Genomic DNA, 16,748 nt, shown 5'->3' with positions numbered 1-16,748 from the left:
AAATTCAGCTCAGGAGCGGATAAAAACTGTCATTGACAATTCGCGAATTTCCTTCTGAAAGAACTTGGGATTTGGGCGATCAAACCATAGGAATTATAATTATTTGAAGGATTATGGTTTCCGGCTAAACGGATATAATCTTCAGAAATTAATCTCTAATCAAACAAGATCTCCTTCCAATTAAGTCTGATTGATATTTGTGGTAGATCTGGGTCTAGGTTGAGTTCTTTGCGCAATATGAAATTTGGACGAAACGAAAGATAATCTTTGATTCGTCAATTGTAAGGGAAATGTTTGGGTACCTTGATATTTAATTCATAAAAATTTAATGGGTTTTTTTGTGTCGGCGTGTGTTGTTGATTGGATATGCCGACAGGCTTTTTAAATTAATTCAACCTCGAGATTTCATTCATCGTAGGTTGAAATTTGCACCTTTCGAAATTTTAGTCACATTTTCTGCTGTTTATCTCTTTTTATAATTTTTCTATATCTCTCGAATCTTTCATGCTCGCTTTTGATCTATCGCATTTTCAACTGCGTTATCAAAAATTTGGTAGATGAAGAAAAGTTGCCCTTTTCCACAGTCAAGAAATATTCACAAAAAAATTCAGAAATATTTCCACTTCTTCGATACACATTGGTAATATTTATTGAAGAAGTCTTTTTTCTCTCCGAAAATCTTGCTTCATTTTTCGAATTTCCTAAAAATTCAGTCCTCTCAATCTAGATGTCTTAATTCAACATCATTTCTTGCTTCCTCATTATCAAGATTATCTGAAAAAACGCTGCTCATTTAAATATCAAATTCTCGGGGAAAAAATTGCTATTGAACTACAAGGTCGGTTCCTCCACATTACATGCCATTAAGAATAGTTACTTTTGGAAGGTGTGGAATTTTCGTTTTGTCAGTTCAAGTGAACGCTTCTTGAGAGTAAGGTGTTCCCCAGTTTGGCAGTATAAGGGAACTATTTCTCGACCTGGCTGTGTTTTCCACTTCTGTCACTTTTTGGGAATATGTGCTTTGGAGAACATTGAGGGATAAGTGTATGTTTATCAGGATTGTTTTTCAAGTAAGGTTGTTCTTTTTCCTGCCTTGTTTGATTGTAATTTGGACGAAAATATTCGAGTAATTTTCAATTAATCACAACACTGAATATGATCCGAATGCTTCAATGAATTATTTCACTCAATTGTATATGGTCGAGTGAATCTCGATGATAATTTAAATAATTTTTCTTCATAAGTGATAAAACTATGGCGTATTAGTAAATTGCATCAATTATATACATATTAAGCTATTTGCATTAAATGCTCATTGCGAAAAAATCCATGTTATTTCTGAAAGAAAATGCCTTGTTCCTTTTATATAATCGTCATAATGTGAAAACGTTCAACCCTGAAATCTTATCGTGGGTCTATGAAAAACGCTTTTCGTGTTAATTCCGATATTGCTTGATTATTTAATATGTTATTTAGCATTGAGCTGTGAGGATTTCATAATTACAGCCATCCTGATGTGGACATATCCGGAGAATAGAGAATATTCGTTTGAGTTTCATTAGATAAACACTCATGTTTGTAATCGTTTTTGCAAAGGCTGACATAATTCGAACAGTTTGACCCACAGGTTCAATTATTTTATCTCACCTCATTCAGTACATCGCTTTCTTGAACATGAAGCCTCCAAATCGAAAGGGAAAGATATATGGATAGAAATACCTGTGTCTCATGAAAAATTCACGTTAGCTTAAAGGACTTTTGACATCCTGAATATGCGTAGAGCTTGAACTAGTGCCTTCAAGATACATTTGGATAGAATATGGGAAATATTTATGATGGCACTCCGAGAAAGAGTAGTTTCGTTTGCAGAACGTATGAAGTGAAATCAGCGAAAGTTTCTATTTCCAAAGAATATTTCCAGTTCGAAATTATTTCTTCGATTGAAAGAACATCACTGAAAAAAAATTACAGACAAACTTCTCCAAAATTGGCGTATCACCCTACACACCGTGGAATGGCTCCACAAGACTCTTAAAGCCCCAGGATGTTGTTGTTTACGGAAAGAATTTCGACTTGTTGATGAAAAAGTTCATGAATCATTCATGCGAAGTTTCAGCGAATAATTTCAACCATTTTTCCCTTGCTTGCGGAAATATGTTTCAACCCTTGAAAGATTCAGGGAGGACAAAAAAATCTTATTTTTTCCTCCCGCTTGCATTTGTATAATGCATTAAATTTTCTCTCCTGTTTTATCAACAGTAAGAGCCACAAGTGTGACAGGAATTTTGGAATATTATAATCCACAGAAGTTTCAACAAGTGACAGAGCCATCTGATGTTTTTTCTACATGAAATATCGATGGAATACTGCTACCACGTTTGAAGTACCTACTGGTTTCAACATGCGAATGTTCTGCTAAGATTATAAAGTGTAGATCGTAGATGGGATAGCCTACATATTCTCTAAATGAATTATTATTATTGATCATGATGAGATTTATCTTGACTATGACTTTCTGTTTATCCTTACGCTCAAGAATATCCTGTGACTTAGTTTTACATTGAGGGGAGCAAAATATAAAAAAAACCACACAATCATAGGCTGACTTAACTCAATAAATAACATATCGTGATGTCCATAATATTCCTAAAGCATCTTTTTTCAAGTGATTCAAAAAATGTCTTTCACCAAACAGTAAGATTAGTAGATTATTCAATTATTCAACTGAATCAGTAGCTTTTTTAACTTCCGAAAATATGAAAGTATATGGAGTTTCGAAAATTACTTATTGCTGGGTACTCATATTTTCTGAGACAGATACTAAACGAGATTTATCACATCACAAACGTCAGGTCAGGTAGAAGAAGAAAACAGATTATCAGAAAAAAGCAATAAGATCTAATTTTCACAATTTTTCACTTTTCAAAGGATCCAATCGTGGTTAGGTTTACAAAAATCAACCTAGCAGCTTTTGAGGTAGTCCAGATCATAAACACTCATTCATCTGGTACTTTTCAACGGGATGGAACAGTTGATCCATTACATTTATGTTCAAGTGTTGTGTGTGTTGAATTATAATATAAAACTAACTTTTTATTTTCTGTTTCAGGTCGGTAACCTAGTCTAGTCAGAACAAAATGAAGTGTGTGGCAAGTTTCGCGTGTTTTAGCTTGTTGTTGGTCGTCATTTCTGCAGCACCAGCACCACAATTTGGTGGATCTATATCAGCATCAGCTAGTGTCCAGGTCAGTTTAATTTCAGATTTCAGAGCACCAGATCTCATTGCATTAGGTAGATAAAACCATCTAACCATCTATTACGCACCACACCTGTTCGCTTCAGATTGGTTGAGGAGGAAGAATCAACATGGTTTCCTAATAATGACGATATGTTCTCAAAATACATAAACAGAATATAAGAGATACTTTCAGATTTCTACGAAAAATTTATAAGAATTTGATTTCAATCAACTAACACAGACATATCATTTTAGTTTGCTCGATGGCACTCGATGAATTCAATATTTGTAAATATTATCCATAAACTGGAGGTGATAGTTTCTTTAGTTCAAGGTTGGAACATACCAAAGTCTTCAAACATCCAAAGTAATCGAATGGTTCTAGATCATGAATTCTAGTATGCCAATTCGCAATTTCATCTCTTTACTTTTCTTCTATTAATACAAAAATGACTGAGTGATATGTGACAAAATTGTTGTGCAAATCAAGTCAATTTGAAGGGCCACACTCACCATCCACTGGCATTAGGCACTTGTTTTCTACTTAGACCAAACAGTACCTTCTTTTGAATTCAAAATCTCTCTATGGATCTGTTGCAGATTAAGATTTCACACTAAAACCGAAAATTTGTTGTTTTTTCAAAGGCATAGATGACTTTTCAATATCGATTTTTGTAGTGCTCATTTATCAAACATAAAACATATGATGGTCGAGTATCTTCAGTTCTTGAGTCCACACGATTTCATAAGGACGTGAACACAGTTTTTTTGTCCAAATATGCTATTTGAATAACATCTGGTATCTTTCTTTCTTGGAATTTCTTAAGTACCTATTCTGAAAAGCTATTATAGCTATTTTGTGAATTAGAGCAAAACATTATTTTTTTGCAAAATTTATTCATTCTGCTAATCAAAAGATCATTCAAATAACCAAAAGCTAAATTTTTCTCATTATTCATGGTGTTTGAAAAATATATCTTCACTTTTGGGAAACCCTTCAAAAGTTGTAACAATATAGTGTTTTGGTTGTAATATATAGTACTACCTATATATTTTCTGGTGAAAACACGGATGAGAATCTCATTTTACACAGAAAATCATCTTCATACCTTTATTAACATGTTTTCCTTGTGTAACCGCACATAAAATAACTGAAACTGAACAATAGGTTTTGAGAGGTAAGATGGAAATTTCGAATTCCTCACAAAATTATTATTCAGCAAAAAATTTTCATATTTCTCCTTCGAACCTATCAGAATCGTCTCAACATTGTTCTATCGAATATACGCTACGCCCTTATGGGCAGAGTTCAACAAATTGTGAATAGGCTTTACTGTTTATATTTTTTCTCCAATTATTTTTTCAATTTTGTTAACTTCATCAAATATTTAATCAAAACAATATAAGAATTTTTCTTTCAATTTTCTGAAAATTCCAAGTAGTTTACTGATGATAAGAATAATGTTTTTGTATAATCCCTACTGATCATTGTTCTTTCAAAGGAGAAAACTTATTTTTTAGCGAAGAGTTAGGTTCTATTATACATTTTCTTTTTTAAATTCATTTTCAATAGCTACCAACTTGCCTTTCATTTCCGAATAAATCCCCTCAAAATATCTCATAATGGAATGCATCGAAATCCACTTAGAACAAGTGTACCTTGGCTAACGAGCCATTACTTGAACGTTACCATCGATGATTTTTCCCATCACCTTGAAAGATTCTAGGAAGTCAGATCTGATGAAAAAATCGACATTTTATCTACGAGCGAAATCTGTAACGTTCATTTAGAACGGCGACATGCCGAGTGCCACGTGACCTTTCAAACTATGTCGTCAGTCACCTGTCACGTAGGCAAACATTTCATTCACTTTCATAACCGTCATTGCAGAAATTTCAATTCAGAAGATCGGACACAGACTGGCGTGTCGTTTGTAATGGGTTTATCGCTCGCAATTATTTCTGTAACAATTTCGTAAAAATTGTACGCTCATGAAGAGTTTCAATAGACCGGGAAGTGCTTGGAAAGAACATACTTCTTTGCTGGGAGTAAATGAATAGTTGCGAAAAAATTGAGGGGTGATTCCTTGTCAAAAATATCGTGGGTCTTTCATATTATTTTTTTTTCTTCGAGCATCCCTCGCTTGAAAACAGCTCCCTGAAGATAGCATTTGAAAAGAAATTTTTTTCTTGGATGAGATAAAGCTGACAGAAATGATAGTGAGCAGACCAACAATCTGCTGTAGACAAGCACCGTATCCAAGAAAGATTATTATCAATTAATGCAAACTCTCCTATTGTGTTTTTTCCCTTGATACTGCATAAAATCAATCTTGTGTTTCACAGATATTTCCCTATTGTTTATTCAACCCAGTTTTATCACGAACTAGCATTTCTTGGGAATTTCCCACTTGAATATTCATTTTTCTTCGGATAGCTCTCCGTTTCCATAAATTTCCAAGTTGAAGGTCAGCCGTAGACTCTCACTCTCATCGAAAATAATGCATGCAACATCTCAATGTCATGAGAAGCTTACCGTTGTGGAATAGATGAAATTGATATCATTCATCTCCGAAACTTCGATTTTCTATTTCTAAGGAGCGAATGCAAATAATTATTAGGTAAGGCTGATGCTGATGACATAAGATGTGGTCAAGTCATCGATGAATTATGACCTTTACTATCATCTCCACCTATACTAATAGTTGATGTTAGGGAACTTTCACTCACTTTCTTCCTTCACGACCTTGCATCTGAACGCAATAATCCGTTCATAAATAAACGTCATCTTTGTCATTTTGGCATTTAGGTGATTGTTCCTGGAATGGTATTTAAAGAAAAACCTCCTTTCTGTATGTGCTAGTCCTTGATGTCCCATTCAAGTTTTTATTGTCTATATCCTAGTGATTTTAAGCTTATAGAATAATTTGGTAACTAATTGAATTTAATGGGCGATTTTTTTGGTAAAATCCGTATCCTAATGATAATTCCAATTCTTCATTGAAAACAAAGATATACCTACTTGTTACTCGAAATTGGTACTATCTAAATCTGAATCTAACAAGAACAAATCTTCAAATATATCTGGCAATATTCAGTCTGTCTACTTTTCGTGATGGGGAATGGAATATCTCCTGAAATTGGCCATAGTACCTACAAGCCTCATCTTCAACTTCTCTTTCGAGAAATATAGCTAATGAGTGAGTGGTTCCTGAAGAAAGTTTCACTTTCTAATAAAGTATTTAATGTTTCATCACTTACATCATTTGTAAAAATACTTTGAAATTGCGCGATAACACCATACTCGTTCGACACCATAGTTATAATGTCATTGGGACATATCTATGTTCTATAAGGAAGTGATGTTTGAATTTGTCGTTTAAAATCCGTTATTAGTAGCTCTTTTCTTGATACGACACGAATTTTTGAGCAAACTAGAGGAAAAATATTGTTCTACTAAGAATGTTCCATTGGGAAAAAATACGCAATTGAAAGATTCGATATTATATACAGGGTGTTCCTAAATTGAACGTACAAACGAAAAGGGGAGATTCCTCAAATGAGTTTAAGAAAAAAAAGTCCCATAAACATGGGGTCGCAAACGTTTCGTTTTCGAGATACAGAGTGTTGAAGTTTGAATTTTTTTCAAGTTTTTTTCTCATAGTATCTACACTTCACAACATATTCAACTGCAATTTGGCATAGATATTACATTTTAGAGTTCTCACCACGTGACATGGCAATTTCGATAGCTTACAAAGTGGCCTTCCCATCGTAATTTGGATTTTCACGAGGATTTCGAGAGAATCGTTCAAAATTTTTTTTTCTCGAAATCGTTGGTAGATACGACAAAACTACAAGAGACCGAAAAGTTTAGTATGAGAACAAAGTTTCTTTTTACATTTTTTCAAATTAACAGTTGCTCACCAAAAAAAAGTTCTGCAGAAGAACAGGTGGCAGTGTTCCAGAAAAAATATCACCCTGTAGATCTTCTATCGAAATTGCCATGTCACGTGGTGAGAACTCTGAAATGTAATATCTATGTCAAATTTCAGTTGAATATCTTGTGAATTGTAGATACTATGAGAAAAAAACTTGAAAAAAATTCAAACTTCAACACTCTGTATCTCGAAAACGAAACGTTTGCGACCCCATGTTTATGGGACTTTTTTTTCTTAAACTCACTTAAGGAATCTCCCCTTTTCGTTTGTACGTTCAATTTAGGAACACCCTGTATATTGAGTTCATAAAATCGAAAATTCTTCATTTTTTGTTCGCTCTAATATATGGTAATATAATGGGAATTTTTCCCAATTGAATCAGACAATTTTTTGTCATTATACGTAAAACACGATATCCAGAATGTGTGGATTGTGAGGGTTAAGATATCGACTGCCACTGAAACATTGTGAAAACGAGGACTTGACCAGATCTCACAGAACGTGAAAATCAAGGAGACCTACTGACAGAAAATTACTGAAAACTACTACACGTGATATACGAAGCGTAGTACAATCCATTGATCATTCATCAGTCATGGTCCATATCCATCTCATGGTGGTCATACACACAGTGAAGGATCCATTCCAGTACAGGAAATCGAAAGAAAATATATTAATTATTTTGAAAACAGGCAGGAACATCCCCATCAGCTTCACCCATAGGAGGCCTGACGAATATTTTACAAAATATCGATCTTCCAGGCATACTGAGAGGAATAAACGCTTTTGTAGGCGTAATCAGACAATTCTGTCCTCCGTTATCGCAGGTAAATATGACGAAAATAATTCATATACACCTTTCATTTTTCGTCCTCCCGAAAATATTGTGATCATGACATTTCAACCGTTGAAAGTGCACGAAATGTAGAAACCAGATTCGAAAAAAGTGAGTCAAAGACGCCCACTACTAGAGGGGCTGAAATTCGAGCCTGAAAATTGCGAAATACGAAACTGGTGTCAGCATGAGTGTACAGTCACCAGTCGAAGAATTCCCACATCCTTTCATTTTTACATCAGATCGAAATGCGATAAAGATTTGATGTACCTTCATCAATCAATCATGGTTTGCTTCTGAATTGAAGTATCGTATGTTGAAAGACAATTTTTTTTGAGATGTAAATCTCAATTACGAAACAACATTGGCCAAAACAACTTATAGATTGTTTACGAAAAAGTTTTATTTGAAATTTTACAGCTTTTTCTCGATTCCATGATCATTTTAATGATGCCAAGACTAATAACTACCTGATTAAAAGCATTTTTTAGTTATGGCTCAGAGAAGAAACAGATGATGAATATTTATAGCTTTAACTATTTTTGTAAGACGTCTTGGACATAATTTGCAATTAACTCCAATAGAATTCGTCGACATAAATTGCTTTAGACGATCTTGAACCCCAAATTACCAAACAAATCTTCAGCCAAGTGAATCGAAATTTCAATTAATTTCACTAGTTTGGGAATGAATGAAAATATCAATTAAAATCAAAGTTTTTGGTAGAAAAGACGACAATTTACTCTCCTCAAAACCCTTCTAACATTGAATGATGCTTCTGAATAAGATGTGAATATGTAGACATCATTAATTTCCATATAAATTAGCAGAAAAGGCTGTCAATTTTTTGCGATTTCAAGAACCATTAGGACATTACATGAAGAATATAATTAGTGTACAAAAAGAAACAACTTTCCGATTTTTCTGAACATTACAATAACAAATTCGAAGAAGACTTCTATGGAGTTCTAGCACAAGGAATGGAATAACTTGCTACTTCAGAAAAATGCTCGCAAATGATGCAGTGAATTTGATTTTGTCTCTTCAAAGACGATTTCAGGATGTTGAATTTTAACTTTGACTGAGTTTCTTCTGGGATAAAGAGTTGTTACAACTCAAAAATTAACCAGTAGACCCTTTAATCTGGAGAATATTGTGTTTCACAATTATTATTATTCACTATAGCAAAAGTCAGACAATAGAATTTCCATCTACAGGAAACTTGCTAGTCTACTAACGACCCTAGCTGTCTAGTAGACTGTCCGTCTGTTCCGATATTCCTGAACAGTACTGTCAGTATTTCAGAGACGATGCCTATTGGCCCAGTCGTTCGAGTTCTATTGTTATTCGATTGCGGGCCAGTAAAACCAGCAATATCGGAACAGGCCCTGTACTAGACAAATCATCGAAACCAAAAGTGTCAAGGGCTGTCAGATTCAAGTTTACTGCAAAGAGGCGCAGCTCATTTTGATACTTGGACAGTCTGGCTTCAGTGAGAAATATCTGCTTGGCTCAAGAACTTTGAATACTGACATAGCTGTCCTGGGTCATATTATTTACTGTTAGAGCCGTTTTGGACTGTGACTATCACCAGTACAAATGCACCAAACTATGAGTAGAATTTTGAGGGCCCACTCAAGTTACGCGAGTCATAGATTCACAAACTTGGTCATGTCGATGGTCAGGTCGATGCCTTAGTAGGCAGGATGAAATTTGATCTATCTGGGGCTCTTGAGCTTCTTAGACTTAGCTCATAGACCTTGTTTGGGAACCATATGAGACCATTCTAGACGTAGACAGGCCAGGTGGTCTACCAACATAGCAAAATCATGAGCATTATTCTCATTTCTGTATAATATCTATATAATGAGTAGTGAATAAGATCTCATTGAAAATTAGAAAAAGCAAACTGTGAATCAATTGTAAACGTAAATAATAAACAATGATCGAAATAAATAATCATCAGCTTAGACATCGTCGGGATACAGTAACAAATATATCATTCCCTATCAACATCTTGTAATCAATTTAGTCACAAACATATCTGTTGGACTTATTGAGTGATAACAACCTTCATAACAGGTGAACAGAGGTGATTGATTAAAATGAACATTCTATTCCATGATCCAATAATACTTCTTTGCATTTACTCCCTAATGATATATATTTCTTGTGCAACAGCTGCTTTATTCAGACTCATAGTAGATCAACTTTTTAAACCACGAAAGGGAAAGGAATATATTTGCATGACGGTAAATAACGTAAATACAGTTTTGAATGAGTCACAGATATAAAAGAATATCCACCCACCTCATATCTGCTAATGAACTAGCAGAATTCGATTTCGAAAGACAATAAATTCATCGATACTGTGCATTTCTGAAACCGCAAAATTCTTCTTAATTATTCCAAAGGAATGATGTGAAGTGATGATTTGAAAGTTTCGTTGAAAAATCGTTTGATTATCATCATTCATCATTCCATCACCGTGAAAGTGTTGAAAATATGAAAATTGCGCGTCAAACTTTCGACACAATAATTTCGGTGTTTTTCTGGGAAGTTAAGTGGGTTAGAATCGTTCGAGCGATTTAAATGGAGTAGCTAATTAACTATGGTTTGGTCGACACAAAATAGATCTTTGCAGCTTTCAGAAATATATAATTCCTACGACCACAACGCTAAAGTAACAGTTTTCGCATAGGATCCTAGTATATGTAGGTTCTGATATTTAAACTACAGATTCTTGCATCGAGCTGCACTGACCAGTTGGAAAGCTAACAGAAAAAAACTGCAATCAGTCAAACGTTTTCCTGATCCAATTCAATTATTTGAGGTACCATTACGAAAATTGTGAAAAACGAAGAAAAAACTTAACGTTTTGAATTTACCAGGATAAAATCAATACAATATCAAAGGGATGTGAAATGAAATCAATATTGTAGTTCGAGCACTTTTTCCGCATTACCTAGATTGTGGTAATTATTCGATAGCGAAATGTGTGCCAATTTGTGTTCATATTGATTATTTATTTATAGTTATCCGAGTAGTTATCCTTTTTGATCGGACAAGTAAACAATTTTTAACCCTTTTCAAAATATGCACAGTTTACATTCGGATATTTAGATTCTCAAAGGGAAATATCAATCCGTTAACCTGCCAATGGTTTCGCTCGAAAAAATCTGGTGGCAAAAATACAAGAGGTCATTCCTCGTCAAGAAACAAATGTTTCGAGGACAAATATGGGGTCAAATATTCATCCCTTCTGAGATGTTATTATTTGTTTAGAATAATGAAGTCTTTCAAGAATTTGAACGAAATATCTCTTGCAAAACGAAAATTACCATTTTTGACACCTCATATCTTAGGAGGATGAATATTTGACCCTTTCTTCAGTGAGCAACCTGTATATTCAGAAATCGTAAGGTTTCAGCGATTTCAGTCTGGAATTCTTATGACTATTACGTCATTAATCGAACATTCACAGTCTTGTGAAACTTGCGTGAAATCAAATCGACTCCAAGTACCTCAGGAATTGACCTCGTGAAAAACAATCAAAACCTACCACAGCCCATTTGTTTTTCTTGATATCTCAGGGAATGTTATGATTTCTTAACCATTTGTAGTCATAGAATATTGTCAAACTAAGGGTAAGACAATCTGCAGTACCAAATCATAACCAAACAAAATGTCTCAAGCTCGTTCGCCATCTTGAAAACATACATTGAGGTCGAATTCAGAAGCAAACCACTTTCCCTCATCTAGAACCCATCTGTCGGTCAATACATCATCTCGTGAATGAAACTGAACACCATTTAACCTTCCAGATCTTAGATAACGTGATCCAGAACGTGACAAGTCAAGCGTTCAGGATATTCGGCCGAGCCATTTTGCAAAATGGTGGTCTTGGCGGTGGTAACGGTGGCACCCAGAGGGTCAACGTTGTGCTTCCAACTTTCCCGCCAGATGAGGATTATGACGAGGACGAGGAGGAAGACTCCAGCCCTGTAACACTAGACCTGGACACGAGGATAGGAGGAAAAACGCAAGAGAGCACTACCACATCGGTATTTACGTCATCACCAGAATTGGTTGTGGATTCGAATACTATATCGAATGACGTGGGTTTGAGCCCCAAATCGTCAACAGATACAGACTAGCCTGAATATCACACCACACAAAGCATTTCTTGCCATACTTGCACTACTCTCAGGATGTAGAGGATAGGGCTCACTGAAACAAAGAATTCGAATAAAGATCATATTTTTCCAAATAGGTTTCTTACCATTTCTATGCCTTCTTTCCTCATCATCATATATGTTGGAATATGGACAATCACATTTCATTCGGTGACATCTGGAATACCATGGAAAAAGACATTTGCCACACCACATAATTTCAATGATGAAAATTGGAATCATTCTTTATCTTTCTTCATCATTGATATTTTGCACGAACTCGAATGTACTATCAGAAGATGTGAAAATTACCCTATTCAAAATATTGTATATACTGTCTTTTTCAGTTTTAACTTTAGTTGTGTTGAAGTTACTAGGGTTGCTTTGACATCTTATTGATGATAACTAAAGAAAACCCATAAAAAATTAAATATATCTAAAGGAGGTATATACAAATGATTCAATATACTGAAGTGATAACGCAACATTAACTATTTCTGTATTCCTATTGTACAGATAATGTTTTCAATTTTATATTTTTTTTTGTTTGTTGTCGATTTTTTCATTCTACGTTTATTTTTTTCATCCACCAAACTGTCGAAAGTTGGTTAAACTTGGCGAATAATTACTCAATTCTTCACATATTGGAACATTGAATATACCTTCAATTTTTTCTTTCTCCTTTCTTTCTGCTCGTTCGAAATATTATTGGTGATATTGTTATTTTGTGCTTTATGTTACATTTTTCTCGAACGAATTTTTATTGTTCCGAAATTATTTACATCTTATGTTATGAACATAATTATTATTTTCACATTTTGCTAGGTTTTTATGTTGAATAAAGACTTGAAAATATATATTTTCACAACTTAGATGAATATCAAACTGAAATGAGAGCAAAAAACAAAATGGGTACTACGTGGAAGTAAGTTAGTGATTATTCTTAAATTGATGGCATTTAGTTTTTCCTTTTCCAAATTTTCATCACTTCTGAAATAAATAACAAATAATAATTTCGAGAATGCCAACCTGTTTCTGATACAGGTCATTATGAAAGATACTAACATCGCAGTGGGCGTCAATATTGAATTTCTTATAAGATATTCATAGTTCGAAACTAAAAAGTAAGTAGCAGCCTAGGGTAATTGAATGCCAACTGCGATGTTACAATCATACAAAGGCCCTGTAGGTACAATAATATCAATTATTCAGATCTATTTCAATAACTCAAGTTGAATAATTTACCTCACAAACCTCATCAGGTATAATAATATTATTGCAAAATATACCCTGATCGATACCCATAATAGATATGGCATAAATTTCCACATGACGTGTCATATTTCAAAAAACAATACTTTTTACCAATAAACTCATCTGAATTGAACAGAGGAAATCTAAACCTTCCTGAGCAAAGTGCTTCGTTGTGTAAGATCAATAAACAAAACAAGAGAGCAAAGATGCATTAATGAACTCACATAATTTGATCCTCACTGACTAGCCACTTATGAATTCATATAGAATTATGTTGATAGATGCCTCAGGTATGTGTTGAAATCAGAGGATGCTTTATGAAAGGAACAAGGTTTGAAAAATTATAGAAGATGATGCAGTCACTAACTTTCTTCGGAATACTGCTTGGATTACCGATTGAGACTAACTTTGAAAAAAATATTATGAAATAATTGTCTACAAATTCATGGCTCAGTTTTTGATCTGGGTGAAAGAATTTCTAATATAGTATCGGCTCTCTTCATATACAGGGTGTATTTAAAGGTGAGGATTTTTTTCAACTAAAGATAGAACTGATCAAAATAAAGCGTTTCACCAAAAATCCCCTATACAAAAATTCAAAAATATTGAAAATTGTTTATTTTGATACCCACCCAAAATTTTACCAATAAAATTAGTCAAAATTATTCACAAATTTTTCCACAATGGTCATCTTGTTCGAACCCTCCAACAATCGTCGTAAATATAGGATGAAATAGGGCAACAATAATAGCACTCTGTCGATACAAGCACTGTCAATTAACTGTCTCAATTTTCTACAATTTTTTCATCCTAAATCGCACGATACAACAATTTTTTCAAGTGACCTAATGGAAATAATCAGATAGATTCGGAAATACTGAACCATCCATTGTCTAGACATAGGTTTATGTTTTATTTAGTTTTTCCTTTGCCGGAGTCACCTTCCACAGTACCGTACTTGAAATTTAATGAGTTTTAGTCGAAATTCTAGGGGTTGTAGCAGTGCCATCTTGAATATTTTATATAGACAATTTTTGGTGAATTGACTTATTTTGATGACGTCTACCTTCTTCAAAAAAAAAGCCTCACCTTTGAAAACACCCAATTTCCATAAAATATGGAGCAAAGTACTGATCGAGTTCCATAGTGTGGCCAGATATATCGCAAAATAATTTGTTCTCTTTTCCATTTCATTCTGAGAATTTAAGAAATATCGACAATAAAAAAAAGTAATTTACAAACCACAAGGATAAACAGAGAAATATGAAGCCAAGGGAAAATTAAGCAATGCTTTAGTCTTTGATCCCAATCTTCAGCACTGATTCATGTTTAAGTTGAATATCGAGTGCGAATAGTCACTTCTAAAATAAGTCCAGAATTCACTATTCTGATACTAGTAAGTAGGTATTAGACATAATTTTCGTTATGTCAGCATACTTATGTAATTTTGGATTGAGTGATTTCTTCCATAACTATAACATAAATGGATGATTTTCATTTCAAAATATTGTTGGGTGGCAGAACCATTCAATTGTAATACCTATCAATCGAATAATTGACAGAGATATATATATATAGATTTACGGTACTGATGACATACAAGATAATTCATTAAGGGTAGCTATTAGCCGTTTCTCGGAAACTGTATGACCTCTACAACTTCAGGAGGAAAACCTTATTACAAACTAGAATGAAAAACATTTTTCGTAGATTTTCATTAGTTTAAGCAATTTATCACTTTAAAATATAATTGCTTTTTTCACGAAATAAATTCTCATTAAGGTTGGTAAAAAGTAATGAAAATAAAATCTCTTCTTCCAACTTCAAAACAATTGATCGAGTAGTTTTTCCATATCTTTCATTCTGAAGTGATGAAATGAATAAACATTCCTCTGTTGAAAAAACAAACGTCAAGATTCATGAATTAAGGCTTAATTTGAAGGGCATTCAACATAGAATTTTATCAACTTTGGTCGCCACCCTTCATGAATCACCCTGTACTAATTCGAAATGTATCTTAGAATTTTCTGTAACACTGGAATTTCCCAATACATCTGATCGTAGTGAATCGTCGTGTAACTGATCGGTTATTCCTCAGAAATATGGAAATATTATTCAAAAGTATCATTACCTTGATTTACCCAAAATTACCAATCACTTCTTGGATTGTATGAAGAAAATCGTATTACAACCCAATGAATAATTCTTTCTGAATGCATCCTGGTAAAATCAACCACCAAATATTTTGTTTGTTGAAATTACCTACTGACCTATATAATCCAAACAATGAAAATATCCATGTGAAGAAATAAATAAAATTTGAATTTTTGTTTCCGGTTTTTATTTCACCTACTCAATATATAACCTCCATTATTTTGCTTAAACTAACAATTTTTTTTCAGCATAATTTCACATTTCAAATTCAATCCCTTTCAAGACATATTTTCGTAATAAAACCACAATTTTTACTGAACGTTTTTACTCTCCAGTTTTGTGTTATCTATAATCTAAAATTAAATTAATATTTCTTTTGCAGCCTTCTGCAGATGATAACACTGTTGCCAAAAGGCATGTTAGGGTAGTGCGAGAAGCTGAGACTGACCAAGAGCTGGCAGAATCTGCCCCGGAACCGCAAGAAGACCTCAGCAACGTAGACACCGAAAGTGACAGTGACAGAGGCAAGAGGTTCCTGCCCTTCGGAGGTGACGGTCATGGAGGTGGTTCAGGAAACTTCCTTTTCGACGTCATTCGGGTAAGAAGGTCCTTGGATCGCAACGATCGAAGATGAACAAGAAGTTAGGATTAGGTTAAGTTAGGTTAAGTCGAGGTTAGATAATACTCATATAGGCTGACACTCCAAAAATAACAAATTGAAATTCAGTAATTCATCAGGAAATAGAAAAGCAAGAAAAAGGGGAGTGTGTTTATTGATCGCATCAGGATGTTTACTGAAGCTTCGGCAAAAACACAGGAGTTGAAAACATGAGGTCAAATATGCACCTCTCTAATAAACATGGTGTTATCAAATGTGTCCTTGGCAACGGTGGGATTTAGAGCATTAGACCAGGAGTTTTTTTCAAAAACCAGTCGAAGATTTCGGAAACTGAGGTCTGCAAGGCTGCAAGTCTGTATTAGGCGAGAAGTAAGGGTGGTTTCAAGGGGAAATGATTTCATTTTGTGTTCAGAATAAAAGATCAACAACAAACCAAAAGTTTTAAAAATGTTGTCAACTGAAACGTGACAAAAGTTCCTATTGTTGGCTTCTGATATTTCAGAAGCGGTGCATATTTACCACCATGTTTTTT

The 16,748-nt window shown here is 34.1% G+C and overlaps 1 protein-coding gene across 6 annotated transcripts in view; it reads left to right on the top strand.

Annotated features, from left to right (window-relative positions):
• Window positions 1-16,748, top strand: part of LOC123309720 — a 42,894-nt gene that overhangs the window by 18,726 nt on the left and 7,420 nt on the right. For 3 of the 6 annotated variants that reach the window (XM_044892948.1, XM_044892947.1, XM_044892953.1), the window contains exons 2-5: window positions 3,110-3,245; window positions 7,872-8,006; window positions 11,839-12,078; window positions 15,980-16,195. In XM_044892948.1, coding sequence (XP_044748883.1) covers window positions 3,138-3,245; window positions 7,872-8,006; window positions 11,839-12,078; window positions 15,980-16,195 — 699 coding nt within the window. In that variant the 5' untranslated portion in view covers window positions 3,110-3,137. Of the gene's footprint in view, window positions 1-897; window positions 1,076-3,109; window positions 3,246-7,871; window positions 8,007-11,838; window positions 12,079-15,979; window positions 16,196-16,748 lie in introns of those variants that run through there. The other 3 variants (XM_044892950.1, XM_044892949.1, XM_044892952.1) reach the window with 3 other exon arrangements.

The sequence above is a fragment of the Coccinella septempunctata genome, chromosome 3, assembly GCF_907165205.1.
Source record: "Coccinella septempunctata chromosome 3, icCocSept1.1, whole genome shotgun sequence".
Taxonomy (NCBI): Eukaryota; Metazoa; Arthropoda; class Insecta; order Coleoptera; family Coccinellidae; genus Coccinella; species Coccinella septempunctata.
The sequence above is the reverse complement of the archived record's forward strand: the minus strand, read 5'-3'. Positions and strand labels throughout refer to the sequence as shown.